General features: G+C 47.2%; 1 protein-coding gene across 1 annotated transcript in view; it reads right to left on the reverse strand.

Annotated features, from left to right (window-relative positions):
• SH3TC2 (SH3 domain and tetratricopeptide repeats 2) overlaps positions 1–5,388 on the reverse strand; it is a 57,000-nt gene extending 51,612 nt beyond the window's left edge. The window contains exon 1 of the mRNA XM_064484427.1: positions 5,270–5,388. Within this exon, the coding sequence (XP_064340497.1) occupies positions 5,270–5,321 (52 nt within the window). The 5' untranslated portion in view covers positions 5,322–5,388. The remainder of the gene's footprint in view (positions 1–5,269) is intronic.
• Positions 5,389–17,440: the final 12,052 nt, after the last annotated feature.

A 17,440-nucleotide genomic window follows, 5' to 3' on the forward strand; every position in this document is an offset into this window, starting at 1 on the left:
CAAACCTGGAGACAAATGAAAACTAAAACACAATGATCCAAAATCTATTGGATACAGCAAAAGTAGTTCTAAGAGGCAGATTTATGGTAGTACAAGCCTAACCTGAAAAACAAGGAAAATCGCAAATAAACAACCTAAACTTAACAGCTAAAGGAACTAGAAAAAGAGGAACAAACAATAGAAAAGGTTGATGAAACTAAGAGCTTGTTCTTTGAAAAAATAAATACAAATGTTAAACCTTTAGCGAGACTCATCAAGAAAAAAAAGAGAGAGGACCCAAATCACAAGGGAAAATTTTTTTTCCTTTTCTTTAACTTTGTGTCTGTAGAAAATGTTGGATGTTCACTAAACCTATTGTGATAATCACTTCATGATGTATGGAAGTCAAGCCTTTATGCTATACACCTTAAAATTTTACAGTGCTAAATATCAGTTATATCTCAATAAAACTGGAGGGAAAAAGCTATCATATAGAATAAAAATAAATTACTTTCTGGAAGCTAGTTTCAGTTTTATTGTTATTATTGATCAGAGAAAGTTACTAACATTCAATTAAAAAAACCACTGAAATTTATTTAAAAACTGCCAAACTGCTTTCCAAAGTGACTGTACCATTTTGCATTCCCATCGGTAATGTGTGAAAGTTCTAGTTGCTTCACATCCTCACCAACACTTGATAGTATCATTCTTTTTCGTTGTAGCCATTCTAGTAAGCACACAGTTTTAGCTCATTGTTTCAATTTACGTTTCCCTGGTAACTAGTTGTGTTGAGATTTCCTTCATCTGCTTATTTTCCATCCCTATATTTTCTGAATGAAAGGGTCTGTATTTTTTAATTGGGTTGTTTACCTTCTCATTACTGAGTTATAAGATTTTTTGTGTGTTCTTGATACAAGTATCAGATACATGGTTTACAGATACTATGCCCCCATCTGTGGCTTCCTTTTTATTTTGTTGGTAGATTTATATGGGTGGTGGAAAAGCAGGATTACTGATAAAGAGATCAGCAGGATAGTGGTGAGTGAATTTTGCGTGCACATGAGCTGGCAGAGGACACACTGGAGAGGTAGGTGATCATGGAGCTAAAATCGTTAAATGTAGTAGAATCAGGATAGGGAGAGCATTTTAAGGAAGGTGGAGGAATTTAGAATGGATATAGCAAGGAATAGGGAGCCACGAAACACTCCTGAGCATGGGAGTGGCAAAACAAAAGTGGAAATTCTACCTCAGGTAGCATAGGAAGCACAGGGAGAGGCAAGGAGGAGAGGCAAGGAGGCCAGGTGGAAAACTGAATGGCAGTCAAGGGGTATGAGTGTGAGAATGTGGACTGTGATCTTGACAAATGTGAAGTCAGGGAATAAAGTGAATGACATTGTATTTTCAAGTAAGAAAAGGGAAGGTCTTTTGGCATATTGAATATGAGAGTTAAAAATGAGGAGAGCAAATCATTATAGAAAATGAATATTAGAAGGGAATAAAAAGGTCATTGAGTTCCACTCTTAATTTTACTGTTGAGAAACTAAGGCCCAGAGAGGAGTAGTGATTTTACCGGGGTCAAACAGCAATTTAGCAACAGAGTCAGAGGCCATCCAAATCACTGGATGCAGATCTTGTTGTTTCCACTTCAGAAACCTAACCTCAGAACTCTGAGGTCTAGGTCTCCAACTTGGGAAATATTTCGCTCACAGAAACTTGCTGGAAATGAGAATTCACCCCCATTTCTCCTCTCTCAGTCTCTCTTTGATCCTTCCCATCCACCACCACTCCCATCTTTAAGAAGAAAACTAACCAGTAAACATTTCCCTGCATGTTTTGTTTTTCCTCCACCCGCAGTTTTTCTCTTTGACCAGACAAGTCTACCACTGGCAGTTTTTATATTGTAAACCCATATTGTCTTTGTTGAGACAGATGCCAAATTAGAACTACAGCTACATCTACGTGAATATATCTTAGATCATAATGATGAACCAAAGAAAAAACAACTTGCATAATGACATCATTTTAAGTTTAAAAATCATCAAAATAAATTCTTTGCAATGATTATAAGCACACAGACATATAATCAAAGCACAAAACCACCATGAATGTGATTAATTTGGAAGAGGGAGAGAAGGGAATGAGACTGGGAAAAATTACCAGGGGACCCTAAATGTATCTGTAATGTTTTATTTTTCCAAAAGGTAAAAGAAAGGAATAAAGAAATTCTGAAGATAATATGACATAAAGTAGAATTTTGCATATTCTAATATTCTCTATTATCAGTATGTTCAAAATGCCTCACAAGTTTTTAAAAGTTCAAATGTGAAGCATTGTTTACTGGTGTCAGCATTCATTACCCACCCCCATCTCCTATAATTATGCTGATGATTCATATTTACCAAAAATGTTGAAAGTTACAAACACCAGGGATCAATGTAGCTAAGTGTATCGCTCCTACATCCTCTGTTTAAGGATGTAGGTCGGCCAGGTTTCTTCAAGATAGTGTTAAAAGATAAGGGGGCAGTGCTAGAAGCTTCTAGACCAACAAATCTTGGCATGACTTGCTCTATGATCCTAAATGAACAGCTGTAGTTTAACAGTGGCAAGAATTTCCAGGGGCCCAGAAGTCAGAGATGAGGACAGTTACCTGAAACCCACCCCTATCCACGGGCAATAGGGAGATTTATGTGAGCAAGTGAGAAACGTCACGGAAACAGATGCTGTAGGCAGAGTCTATGTATGCGAACGCAGCACGCCAAGGGGGCATCAGGGACAGCGTTTGTCATTGTGACACAGTATGGTCAACCAGCTGGGCAGTGGTCCAGGGCTCAGTGCGGTTCAAGAGCCTTCTCCTTCCCTGCCTCCCTAACCCCTGAGGACTGTTGGTCCTCACTGTTGACTCCCACTGAGACAGACACAATGGCAGAAGTAGCCTAAGAAACGGGTACAGACTCCTACTCTGGTGGAGTCGGGGATTAGAAAGAAGGGATGTGGGGTGGTCCCTATTAGCTAACAATAAAACAGCCCACAATTACTGAGGGGCTGTCCAAAGCTAGAGGCAGTGCTAAATCCAAGAGATGAGTGATCTGATTTCATCTTCACAAAAGGTCCGTGTGATAGATACTGGCTCACATGGATCACCATTAGGTCCAGTTTCCAGACTGGAAAACTGTGGTTCGAAGAATATGAGAGACTTGCCTAAAGTCACGCAATTATTAGGTGACTCCAGGATGTGTCTTATACTTTGTTCCATTTCTCTAGGATAAACAGGAGAACCTAGAAGGGGATGTTTATAACAATTGGCCTCAGAGCTACAATACCCCTATCACCCTTCCTAGGGAAACGCCCTGACAAGTAGGGAAAACAGTTGGGAGACAGCATGAAAAACCTCAACAGAAATGAGTATCAGGCTGACTCTTGGTGAAAAAATGAATACAGGATGCCAAACAATTCAATGGCAGGAGTCTAGTGAAACAACAAAATAATTGGCAGATAGTGTCATAAGGACTTTGAGAATCCTTTCTTCAGAGTTGGTTGGCCGTTTGGTTGGTTGGTTGGTTGGTAGGTTATGAACTACAGAATTCTTTTAGATGAAATCTTGGGCTGAAAACAGGATGTCAAACAGAAGCACAGCTGTTCTGGCTGAAGGTAGGGGTCAGGGAGCAGAGGCAGTTCTCCCCAAGACACTGGCCAAGTTTAGAAACCCCTCATTTTATAGGTGAGCAGAGGGAGGCCCAGAGGGAGTAAGATATGCTAGGGTCATAAAGATGTGATCAATATGGCTTGTTTTATTCATTGTGCTTAATTAATTACGTGCCAGGTTGTTTTAAGTATTTCACATGTAGACTTAATCGCCACAGCCCTATGAGGAAGGTATAATTATACCATAAAATCTACAGATGAGGAAACTGAAACACAGAGAGGTTAAATAAAATTGCTCAAGGCAAGTCAAAAGAACCAAGATCAATCAAGCCCAGATGCTCTTGCCTCAAAGGCCAGGTGGCTAAACAAAGTGATACCTGCCTAGGAGGAGGCAGACTGAGTCCGATCTAGAACCCAGGTCCCTGACTTACAGGCAGTCATCCTTCATGTTCCCCCAGCCCCCATGCAATGTCTGCTCCCATGGGGTGCAGTGACAACAGGGTCGAGGGGGAGGGTCTGAAAAGTGTATACATCTTCGAAATCTGGAGAAACAGAATGTTTCCTAGCTGAAGGTCATCCCTTTTGTGCCAAGGGCATTATTTGGGGGTTTGTTTGCTTATAGTTTTAGTCTGGGAGCCTCTCCCTTCTGGAGGTGCCAAGGTGCCTAGGCTGGGACTTCAAGCAGAGGAAGCAAAACATGGCTGCTTCAGGTTCACTTCTAGAAGCTCTAGTACCTTCCACAGTGTCGAAGCCAGGTCCTAAGACTACAGGGGGGAGTAATCTATCAGACCAAAGCCTTGGCTGTGAGTTCTCCTGGGCTCCTCCACCAAGGACACATGGCAGGAAGACGTGGAATCCTAACAAAGGTTAGAAAGGATTTCTTGATGTAATGCTCTTCTGTCTCCCAAGCAAGTCCTCCTCCAATCCACACTTCTCTCCCAAAGCCACCACTCATCCTGATGAATGCCATACATGAGACCTTGGTCCTGCTCTGGAAAGAAGCAAGGAGCTTGCACTAGGGTGATCAACCTCCCCAGTTTGCCTGAGATTGTCCCGGTTTTAGCACTGACTACATCCTGGGGAAGCCCTCGGTCCCCAGGCAAACTGCGACGGTTGGTCTCAGATGACAATTTCTTAGAGCAATACCTCTAATGGCCTCAATTTGACACACCGAAAAAAAAAATCACACTGTAAGAGGTAGGAGGCAGGAGACTGCCTGTTTTTCTCCAGTAACATCAACACTGATGAAAATAGGGTTGGATGACTGAGACCAAATTTAAGACCACCCCTGTGTCCCAGAGGAACTCACTGCCTGAGCTTTCTTCCTGACCTAGGGAATCTTGGGAAGAAAGGAAGGAAAGGCTTCGTCACGCCCTGGGAATGTCAGCCAAGAGCAGCTCTCTGTCCTCCTTGCAGAGCGAGCTCAAAGCCTCTTTCTTCAGGAAAAGTAGATGCTCCCCAGGCCTCACTCCCTTTTCACAAGCCCCGAATGACGAACACTAAGGGAGAGAGGGAGGAGAAGGAGCCAGAAAGCACAACCATCTCCTGCCTTTGGAAGAGAAGTTCCCCCAACCCAGCAGTTCTCTGAGCCTTCACTGGACCCACCACCTCGGCCAAGCCACAGGCCAGAAACTCCCAGGAAACTCACCTGGGCCCCAGGACAGACTTGGCTCCCCCGGGATGCAGAAGCAGCCACCCATGTGTGTACCATCCTCCCTGGACCGAGGCCCCTGGGAACACCAGCCAGAGGAGCATGGGAGGGAACAGCTTCCCAGTGGTGTCCCTCCTCCCGCCTCCTCCCTGGCACACGAGGGACCAAGTCCCGCTCAGTGCACAATGCAGCCTTTGATATCCTGGCTGCAGCAGGAGGCCCAGGGAGGATGGGAGGGGCAGCCCAGCCCTCAGGACCCATAGTCCTTGCACTGTCAGGCCTCTGACTAGGGAGCAGAGCTCCTCCCTGCCTCTCTGCAGATCACTTCATGCCTATCAGGCTGTGGCACATTCCACACATTCTAGGATTGAGACACACAGTATGGTTCTTGTGGGGGTGGTCAGGGTGGGGGAGGAGGGCAGAGAGCATCCCAGGAATCAAGGCTGCTGTTCTTGCTCCCTCCCTGACTGGCCTGGCCCACACTGACCTGCCTGCCACTGGGAAAGGGCTCCCCACCCAGCCTCTCTCTGCAAACACTCCCTTGGTTGTCTGGGTGAAGCTGGAGCTGTGGGCGCAGCGTCTCACCTCACCCCCAGCAGCATCAGCGAGCCAATCCCCAGTCCTGGCTCCCAAAGTCTTGGTCAGAAGGAATCCCAGAAATCGCCTGATGTAGCCCAGCATCTTACAGGTGAGAGGATGGAGGACCAAGTATGTGAAGGATACAAGTATGCACAATAAATGGGCCCCACCAGACCAAACTCTTTACCATTTTGGATAAGGAGCAGGGAAGGGGTATGCAGTTGACACAGTATGGCTGAATTTCATAAAATCACCCATGACATCTCCTAAAAGAGATGGGGAAAATACTATTGAATGCCAACGAGGTTAGACAGAGGCCAGACTGATCCAATAACCAAGCTCAAGGATCACTAATTACTTACTGTTTCCCTAATGCCAGGAGCCAAGGTCAGTGACGAGTGATCTAAAGAGTGAGGAGCTGTGGGTCGAGAGAAGGCAGGGTCCAGGTGGCCTGCCTTGCAGGCTGCTTGGAGGCTAGACTTGAGGTCAGTCTCACAAGCACTGTAAGGAGAGAGGTGGCCTGATCAAGTTCATATCCTGAGAGGAGCACTGGGGTGACAATGTGAAGGACAGCCTAGGGGTCTGTCTCACTGGAGTGATCTGGGGCATCCGCTGCATGCATCAGCTCAGCCCCAGGTGACAGGGTCTCAGCCATGTCTCTGAAGTCTGGCTTCAGTCTCCATGCTGACTCATCTTGACTCCCAGTGGCTGGATGTTCCCTGTGGCCCCGGGACTCATCATACATTACTTCGTTTAAATCCCGTAACAGCCTCATCATACCAGCATTTTCATCTCTATTTTATAAGTGAAGAAACTAATGCAGAGGGATGTATAACTTGCCCAAGGCCCCACCATTTATGAATGTCAGGTTTAAGGCTTGAGCAGATCTAGTTGATTCCACAGCCCAAGAACTTCACTTTCATGATATTCAGGCTCTCTCCATGCCTACAATGAGGAAGGATTCGGTGATCTGATACTGAGGCTTCTAGAGCTAGCTGACTGCTTCTGGAGGGTCTGGGAGAGGGGTCTGGTGTGAGGAAAGAGAGTGCAGGGCAGAGCATCTCTCTGATCACAAAGCCACCATGGAGGATGTTTTTCTGCATAGATCTGCTTAGAGTATCCACTTCCATAACGTATCTCATGTCTTTTCCCTCACCAAAGCAGTGTTTTAAGTATGAATTAGGATGTTTTCTTGGGCCTAACATTAAAGGGTAAGGGTTTCTTTAGAAAGCAGCCACTCAAAACTTTGGGAGGTATGTTTGAATCAGTGACGAGAAACCAAGGTCTAACTTGCACATGATGACAAATGCTCAGACTTAACATTTCTCCTTGACTTGCCTGTGCACCATTCCTAGACAGGCACATCAGCAGAGGTCAGAAATTGTAAATGATCAAGACCAACCAGTGGAAGGATCCCTAGGCCATCTGTCAGAGAGGACACCCCAAGGCAGTTGGTTGAGACATACATTTTGGCAAATCTGAAATAAATGGTTCATTCTCAATAAAGTCATTGCTTCTCTTGGGATGCAAGAAACCAGTGCTTCTCTGCTTATGGGTAGCTCAGATGAATTAGCAAGAACAAAGAGCTTTCCAAACAGAGAGAACAGCAAGTGCAAAGGCCCTGGGGCTGGAACTTACCTGGCATGTTTTAAAAGAAAAGCATGTATAGTTGGAATCTAGTGAGTCAGGGCAGGATATAGATGTGAGGTCAGAGAAAACAGCAGGAGGCCAGATTGTGTAGGACCTTGAAGGCCATTTAAGACTTTAGCTTTTAGTCCAAGTGAGAGAGGAGTCAATGGAAGACACTAAATAGAGCAGTCACATGACTGACTTGTGAGGGCAGACCTAGAAAACAAATGCAGACCATATGAGAGATCAGAACAACAGGTCCCTTATTCAATCACATTATTCCATGAACGAATATTTACAGAGCATCTGCAACATCCAGGCATTGATCTAAGTTGTAAGGATACAGCAGTGAACAGAACAGACAAAAGACTCTCCCTTGTGTAGCTTACATTCTAGTGAGGGAAGAAAGACAAGAAACAGAATATATAAGTACCTTATGCAGTGTGTTAGATAGCAGAAAGTGTTATGGAAAAAAAAGAATGGAACTGCCAGAGTAGAGGGGCTGCAGTTTTCAAAAGGGTGGAGAGAGAAATTGTCACTGAGAAGGTGACAAATGAGTGACATGAGGAGAGGGCAGGGGGATCATGGGCATCCTGCAGGAGCCCCTGCCAGGAAAAGGGAAGTGCCAGTGCAAAGGCCCTGAGGCAGAAGTGTGCCCAGCTAGAAAAGGAGCAGGAGAGGGTGTAACTTGAGCAAAGTAAGAATAGGGCAGGAAGCAGAGGGCACCCTCAAAGGAGTAATTAAAGGAGTTTAAAGAAAGAACTATTCACCAAAATGTGGGCAGGGTTAAAGTGAACCAGCAAGGATGGTGAGGCACCCTAGGGCTGGGAAGACTAAAAAGCCATTAGCATCCCTAAGGCTGAAGGGACAAGAGGAGAGAGTGGCTGTCAGAACGTAGCAAGAGCTGGCTGCAGGCCAGGGCTGACGACAGGAGCTGTGTCATTAATAGAGGAACACAGCCACAGGCTGGCCAAGGCCATGTATGCACAGGGGCCAGAGGAATAAATGCTCCATCCTCTCACCTCCCATCTTCCATTGACTGAGCACAACTGGAAGCCAAAGGATGAGAGAGCTGAGCTGAGGACGCCTGTGAAGGCCAGCATCCAGCAGAACAAGGGAGAGAAAGGTGAAGAGGGGTCCAAAGGATAACTAAAGACCGTCCAATGCAGGGGGAGAGGGATCAGCGTCCCAAGGATGCCGAGCTTGCTAGACCAGTGTGGGGGCGTGGCTGTCACGCTGAGTGAAATGGCAGCCACTGCAGCGGTTTGGGCAGAAGAATGATGATGTGATTTATGATCTGAAAGAATCGTAGGAGCAGGAGGCGACTGCAGTAATCCAAGTAAGAGGAAGTGTGTCTTGGGCCAGGGTGGGGGCAGCAGAGGCAGTGAGATGTGGCGAGATTCTGACTTACTTTGAGGTGGAGGCAGAACTGCCTGCGGATGAAACACAGGGTGTGAGAGAAGGAGGAGTGAGGGGGGTTCCCCATGTTTGGGCCTGAGCGCCTGCAAGGAGCATGGTAGCCGTGACTGGAGAGGAGACATCCGGGGGTGGGGGCAAGCTTGGCTGAGTGGGTGGGTAGACATGTTGAGTATGAGAAGTCTATCCTCCATCCGCTGGAGGACGTGAAACAGGCTGTAGGATACCCAAGTCTAGAGTTCAAGGAAAAGGCCTCTACTGGAAACTTAGACTTGGGGCTCATGGGGATATAGACAGATACTGGAGATATGAGGATGTCCCAACGGGAAAAGCAAAGAAAGCTGCATGGAGGAGGTGGTGTGTGACTGTGGCCCTTGAAGGATGAAATTTTGACAGGCACACATAGGTGGGAAGAAAAAAACCATAGCAAAGGTGCTAGGATTGACAGTGGGGACAAGTTCAGGAAACAGTACTTCGGTTCAGATGAGCCCGAGGACGGATGATGGAGAGAGCAGAGATGGAGGTCTGTGAGTTTCTGGTTCAGTCATCAGTGACCTATTTATTCAGTGAACATTTCCGGTTGCCTACTTTAAGCACGGTGTTAGTTGTAGACATTAAGAAGAAGAAGAAGAAATGCTGACGGAGCTCTTATTACATGCTCATGTGAAAACTCCACATCTAATCTTCACCCCCTACTTAAAGATCAGGACACCAAGAGTCTGGTGACTCGCCCCAGCTCACCCGGCTGACAGGACACAGCAGAGTCAGGGCTCAACCCCGGGAGGGAACTGCAGGGCCCTGGTCCACACCACTCTGCCGGGGGGCCCAGCCGTGTCTGTGTGGTATAGTTGGGCACCCTTGGAGGTGCAGACAGGTCACTGCACCAGGGACGAGGAGTTACCCACACTTTCCTCTTGCCAAGGGTCAGCCGAGGAACTGGCCCAGCAGCTCTGGGGAGGAGGTGGGGCTGCTGACCAGGGCAGAGGTCATCACACTGCCGGCTTTGACCTCACCAGGGGCTGCCGACTTCTCTTTCCAAAACATCAGTTTCCTGTTTCTTGGCTCCCACAGCCAACCTTAGGTCAAGGGCAGGCAACTGACGCCTCACCCTGAAAGGTTAGCAGTCAAAGTGTCTTTATAGTAACGGGTCCACTCCCCAGCCCGTGTTAAAGATAAAGAAACTGTGGCCCATAAAGACTGAGTCATGTGTTCAACACTTATAGACAGTTTTGTGGCAAAGCCTATATGAGAACTCAGACCTCAGGACTCTCCGCTCAGCATGCTTCCACAAAACATGCTAAACTAATCAGTTCCTGTTTTCAGATTAGGGTCCCCAGTGAGCAGGCTGGGACAGGAGGGTGTGTGTGTGTGTGCATGCACGCATGCACCAAGTACAGGATACAAGCCCAGGTCTGACACTCCCCACCACTCCCGGGGAAAGGAATTTCTCCTTAGTCCAACTTATCTTTAAGAAAAGTTCAGGTTTTATGCATCTGACCCAGTGAATGGGACAGGAAGGAGGTGCCCTTCCAGCCAGCGAGGCCACCTCGGGTGTCTTTCCTGGAGACACTCGCACCCGGGCACCAACAGGCCGTGCAAGCAGCATGGCTGGAAATAGTGAGAAATGGAAGGGACGTCAATGCCCATCAATATGAAAACAGTCAAATACTGACAGTGCATTTAGTCAGCAGTGAAAAAGAATGAAGCAGGTCTAGATGGAGAGTCAAGGAAAGATTTCCAAGCCATATTATGATGCAAAAACTGAAGAAACTTGCACACAGTGATAGAGTGTGGCCCCACTTATGTACAGAAGCACACTATATATGTGACTTTGAACGTACAGGAAAGAGACCACATCAGCCTGATGATGGTGATTTGTTTATTCACTCCACAGATGCACATCCAGGGTCCTCCCCATGCCCTCGGCCCTGGGCTGGATGAGGGGTCAGCAGAGCCCAGAGCAGACAACATCCCTGCCTCCTGTAGCCAGGTGGAGGGAGGGGGTGAAGGGAAAGGAACATGATGTCTTTTTCTTGTACACACTTCTGTGTTATAGCAACTTTTCCAGCCACAATGTTTCATGGTGATGTCATAATAAATACAAAAACATAGGAACAAAGAGAAGGTTGAAGAAGAGAAGGGAGGATGCCTAGATAAGAACAGTGTGTCAGGAGTGGTCGTGGAGGGTCACTTTTGAGCTGTCATACTCTGGACCTGACTTGAGGGATGGTCTTTGTACCAAGCATCACAGAAGGACCAGTTGGAGACTGCCAGGCACAATGTCCACAGCATCTTAGCAGGAAGGAGGCACATTCCAGGAATAGCAAATCCTGTTACTCCCTACAGTTTCTTGATAGCCTTCAGACAGCGCTGCCTGTAGCTGGTTACAGCCCCTAGAGGGGGAAAACTTTAAGCCAAGGATCATCTTCTGGGTCTGATGCTGTGAAAACAGCTGCACAGTATTCTGGGATTGTGGTCTTGCAGACGTGGCTTTACTCCCTCTGCCCCTGATCTAGTGCCTCCATCTGACCAGCAACCTATTTAGAGGGTCCTCACTGGTGCTGGGATCCAGAGGGCGCAGAGGAAGCCTTTTCTCTTCTTGAAGGTGCCACACCTCTGCTCAGTCTACCCAAGAGCAGATGGCACGATTGGCTACATGGATTACACTGAGGGACACGTCCTTCCCCACCAGAGCACCTCCCAGTCTTTGGGCTTGTCCTCTTCTCTCTGCAGAGGAATTGGCAAGACAGACTTACTGGCCAGAAGGGTAACAAACAAATCTTACCACCACTCTGATGTGTTTTTACACCTCACTGGTCAACATGGGCACTAGATTTGTGGGCAGACAACCTGAATTCAAATCCGGGCTCTGCCATTCTCCAGCTGTATGCTCTTTGGCCCATTTCTTCCTTTATAAATAACAGTAACAATAATAATTAAGTGGAGGTAACAAAAAAGTTCTACCTCACAAAGGGGCTGTGAGTGTATAACAAGGTGTTTATGGGTGCTTGTTTTTCACTTGTGCAAATCGTGCAAGTGCGTGTGTGCATAGGCATGCACACAGGTCACTGTTCCACTAGTCTTAGGCGTGCTCGCCTCGCATCTGGAGCCGGCAGGACTCTGAGGAGGAAGGGGCATCCTGCATGAGCAGGATGTGCCCGTCAGCTGTGACAGAGACAAAACCTTGGTTCCAAGTAAAACCAGATCTGCCTGTCCTCAGAGATAATCAGAGAGATTCCTTTCTGTTACCTCAGGCAAAGGCATCCAGCCGAGGCACCCTAGCTGCATTTCTGTCCTTTCTCCTCAATTGGCTAATATTTTCAACAGACAGGAATTTTACAAGGTGTTTACTTAAGAAAGAAAATCTCATACTGAACTATTTTCATCATGATATTTGGCTTTGTGATCTAAGGAAATGTGTATCTCTCTCTCCCTCCCTCTCTCTCTCTCTCTCCTGGTGTTTTGTAGATAAATTTTGTTGGGCGACCTTGGGCACGTCAGCCATTTCCCCTTCAGTGCTTTCCCCTCTTCCTTAGGTGATGTAGCTTTGAGTCCCCACACCATTCAGGTCTTGCTCCTGTGAACACTGTTCAAGCTGCTCTGAAAGTGGGGACCCAGATCTCCATCCTGTTGTCCCGCACAGCTTCGTCTTCTGCTTTCAGCTCCGAGGCGCTGTCCCTCCTTTGTTTCACTTACTGTACTTCTGTTAATAGATCCCAAGCTTACATCAGGAGACCACTCACATTCTATTCACTGGAAGAGATTTACCAGAATTCAGATGCTTAGATCCTGCCCAACCATGGTGTATCATTATCTCTGGTAGCAGGGTGATTGGAGGTCTTCTTTTAGACACATTCCAGGTGATTCTAATGTGCATCCAGACTTTGGCAAATAATCCCCGAGAGGTTTCTTTCGCGGGGATGAAGGGCAGGCAGGTGTAGCAAGGGTGTGAATGCCCATTTTGCTTTCTTATCTTGTGATCCACGCCAAAGTTAATTAAAAGCTGTCACCACAAGAGGGCAGCACATGCAGGGACTTTGGACTCAATGCAAAGAGTCTGAAAGGGTTCCTTTTATTCTTCAAGATCCACAAAGAATCAAGTAAGACTTACAATTGTGCAGGAGTTCCCCGTTGACAAATCCCTCCATCTCATTACATCCTCACACCACATCCGTGACATAGCGGTTGGACCTGACGTTTTTGTAAGTGATGAAAAGGTTGTCTGAGAGAAATCAAGTGACTTCTCCAAGGTCTTATTGCTAGTAATTGGCAGAGCTGGATTTTGTCAAACATTCCAGCCAGCAACAGCACATACAGCAGCTTTCACCACTTAGGACATCCAGGAAGCCATGAACCAGACATACACACAGTGCCCAACCCTCAAGTCCTGCCTCAATCAACATCTGTCTAACAATAAAGATCAGAATGATTTCAACCTACGCAGAACCACACATGTGCAGGGGTCACGCAAACAAGCAAAGCAGTTTTACCATACATGCATTTAACTTGAATGGTTTCAACACCACATGAGCATGCAGGGAAAGTAGGAAAGAAAAACCATTTAAATAGGATAGCCGGGGCTTCTCAAACGTTAACAATGGATGTAAAATCTCTGATGTAGTAGGAAGAACAGTGGTCCCCAAAGATGACCTAACCCCTAGAACCTGAGAATATGTTACCTGTCCAGGCTGAAGAGACTTTGTTGATAAGGAATTTGAGACAGGGAGACTGGATTATCCGTATGTAATCATAGGGCTCTTTATAAGAGGGAGGTAGGAGGGTCAGAGTCAGAAGTTGTGAAGATAGAACTAGAAGCAGAGGTCAGAGTCAGAGGAAGTGATCCGAAGATGATACTATGATGCTAGTTTTAGATGGAAGAAGAGACCATGAGCCGAGGAATGTGGGAAGCCTCTAAAAGCTGGAAAAAGCAAAGCATGGATTCTCCCCTAGAACTTCCAAAAGGAATACAGCCCTGTCAACACCTTGATTTTATTTATCCCAGTAAAACCCACTTCAGACTTCTGACATCTAGAATTTTAAGATAAGAAATTTGTGTGGTTTTAAGCCATTAGGTTTGTAATTACAACAGCCCCAGGTAACGAATACACCTGGGCACTGGTGAAGTGCAGATCCTCACCCCAGGCCCAGGCAGGGCGGGGAGCTCTAGGGGGGGCTTGGTGTGGTGCCGGTGCGCTGACCCTTGGACCACACTTTGAACAGCAAGCCGTCGGCAACTCCCCTGCAGCCATTCCTCCAGTGACTGGAGGCCTCCACTTAGCAGGGAAGGGGAGCAGTCTTGGAGACAGCGTTCTTCTGAGGTGGGCCAGCAGGAGAATGTGATGCATGAAAGCATGGAGAATATGAAGGAAAGAGATGGGTGGCTGGTGTAGGTCGTAGGTAAGGCCACAATATAAACAGGGAGAAGGGCGGCAAAGGGATACATGGGGGCAGAGTGGTAAGAAGCTGATTAGAAAGGAATAAGAGAATTGCTGGTCATAGTGAGTGCTGGTCATAGTGAGTGCTGGTCTGGGCTGGCTGTTAGGAGTTTGCAGGGGCCCAGTCATGGGAGCAGATGTCTTTCTTCCAGCAGCCTTGAAACACAGCAGGGACAGCAGACAGTTCCCAGCTGGCAAAGCAGGCGTGGCAGGGAGACACTGGGGCAAGAGACTCAGGGGCTGGTGAGAGAGTCACAGAAATGGGTGACAGAGTCAGGCTGGATGAGGAGGCAAGGCAGGTGGAAAAGGATATGAGAACAGGGACGGACTGTGACAGGAGGTCTTAAGAATAATGTCCAGCAGATTCAGGAGGATGCAGGGAGAGAGAGAGCAGAAAGGTGGAGGGTGCAGAGGTGAGTTTCAGATGTTGTATTTATAAAGGTGGAGGGTGAGAAGGAGCCCCTGCTGAGGGGGAGGGGTGAGACAAGCACCATCCTGCAGGAAAGCCAGGCATTCTGCTTAAAATGGCGTCATTGCTGTAGTAACACATGCATGGAAAAGTTCAAACTGCATACGGCTATAAAGTGCAAGTCCCCTTTCAAACCAACTCACCCCCAACCAAAGTTTAGTCCCCTCTCTGGAGGCAACTACTGGCAATTTGGAGTGTCCTTCCAGACCTCTGGCTTTGCATTCCAGACACTTGTATAGATGATCCCATTTCGGGGAGAAAGATTGTGTACACATATGTTATATACACATGGTGTGTGTGTGTGTGTGTGTGTGTGTGTGTGTGTGTGTGTGTGTGTATTCCTGATAGGATCATATGTATTATCCCATATATTAATTTGCTCACTGCTTCACTCTTGGCACTGGAATCACCTGACATTGTGAGGGTGACAACTCTGACTTGGCCTGTTTCACCTGGCTTATCGCTGGACCTCTCAAGTAGGAATGATGGGAGTTCTCTGTGGAGCAGAGAGCCTTAGTGAGGGCAGCCCACGAAGGTGAGGTGACAGCCATGGGTGAAGCTGGCCCAGAGGTAAAGGTAGAGAAAATGTGTCCCGGTGGTTTTCCAAAGTCTAGGAATATTTTCCTTTTGGGGGTGGGAGTTGTTCCTCACCCTTCCTGGAATCAAAACAAACTTCTAAACAAAGAGATCCTTTGATTCCATTCCCTTGACAGGAATTACCCAAGAGACAAGTCTTCTGACAACTTTCTCAACTGAGCCCCATGGAGAATCCCAGCTAAGTGGCCACCAATCGATGTGGACATCCTCATGGGTATAGCATCTTATATCTGTTGACCCCTCCATGTCCTTATAATTGTGCAGGGGAAAGAAGACTGTTTTCTCATTTGAAGTTATTTGAGGTTTTTAGATGGTCCAGGTTTCAACAGCCTAATTCATCACAGCCATCTGGGCAGGGTGAAAAGTACCCTAGACAAAGAGGTGTGGGGCCCACATTCAAGTCTGGAGCTGCCCTGCCCCAGTGTGAGGCTGAGAGGCTGAGCCGCTATCCAAGGGTGGGGCTCCTCAGTTATAAAATGTACCCCCTGCCTTGTGAGTTTTATGGACTGGTTGGGAGGAGAAAATCAGAAAGATCCCCGGAAGCATTTTTTGTTAATTGTGAGTTGCTGGGAAGCACTGGGTGTGCTTCATTAAGCCAAGGTCACCCAACTGGGGAAAATGTTTGGTCCCAGAGAAGGAAGTTAATCTCAGCCTGGAATAGAGAGAAAGGACTCAAGACCATGTTGCCTTCCTATATGAATTTATGCTGCTGTGAAAGCACTTTCATTCAGAGCCGCACAAGCCTGTGAAGTAAAGAGGCGGGGCTAGAGCTTACTGCAGTTGCAAGAGAAGGGCTGGAGACCAAGAAGGGAAGCAACCAGAAGCCTGCTTCTCTTTGCCTGGTCCCTGTCTGAGTATTTCTCCCCAAGGGGATGGACACAGGGATACAGACTAGTTTTATTTACCAACTTTGTGATTGGCCCAGAGGAAAGACCACACCCGGAAATCCCCTTGGCAGCAGAGCTCACCATACATCCCCAGGCAGGGAAATGCAAACAGGCAGGAATGGACTGAGGAAGGTCTAGCAGACTGGCACGAGGAGAGAGGTGCTGGATCGGTGCAAGTGAACGATGATACTGAGAGTTAACATTGAAGGACATATGGATGCACTATACTATGTATTTTAATGAGTTTACTCATTTAATACATCACAACCACCCAGTCAGGTAAGTACTGTCATTATCTCCACCTATAGATGAAGAATCTGAGACCCTGGGAGGCTGAGTAAATTTCCAAAGGTCACACATCTGGCAAGTGATGGAGCCAGGAGTCAGAACCTGGCAGGCTGAGTCCAGCGCTGGGCTCTTGACCAGGGAACCATGGAGTTTCCCTAATTTGTGCTTTGGCAAAGAATAATGCAATATTCTTTTATAGAGCCCTGGAGCATGGAGAGTGGAGGAAACACTGAAGATGAATTGAGGGATTGATTCAACAAGTATTGATTAAGCACCAACTGTAGGGCAGGCATTCACTAACCTAGGTTGGGAAGGGAAAGTAAGTACAGTGAACAGGCACAATCTATTCTTTCATAAAGCTAACAGTCTCATGGGGAACAGAGATGATAAACAACTGTAACAAATGAATCAGTGATAAGGGGTACGAAGGGGGAGGAAGGGACAGAAGTTAAGTCTTCTTAACCCCTAATGTCTCACCCACTTGTCCAGCCGCCACCTTCCACACTTGAGGAAGATGTCGCAGACGGCACTGATGTGCTCAAGACCAGACTACACCCATCTGATTAGAAGCAGGATTAGAAGCGAACGCTGTCTTCCTGCAAAGCCAATCCTTTTTTCACAGCCCCTCCCGATGACGTGTCTATTTTCCTATCATCGTCTAGCCGTTATACCCCAGTACCCAGGGAGGGGAAACAGCGCTCAGGCATCCCCTTGCTGGCCCCAGGACACAAAGGCCCCAGCCATTCCCCTTCACTCCCCAGGACCCAGGGAGAAGCCTGGGCAGGACGGGGCCTGGGTACGCGCCGGCGCGTCCACCAGGTGGCAGCAGCGAGCGGCCGCGTTGCCCGCCCTGCCTCCCTATGGTCCA

This window comes from Camelus dromedarius, chromosome 3 (assembly GCF_036321535.1).
Source record: "Camelus dromedarius isolate mCamDro1 chromosome 3, mCamDro1.pat, whole genome shotgun sequence".
Taxonomy (NCBI): Eukaryota; Metazoa; Chordata; class Mammalia; order Artiodactyla; family Camelidae; genus Camelus; species Camelus dromedarius.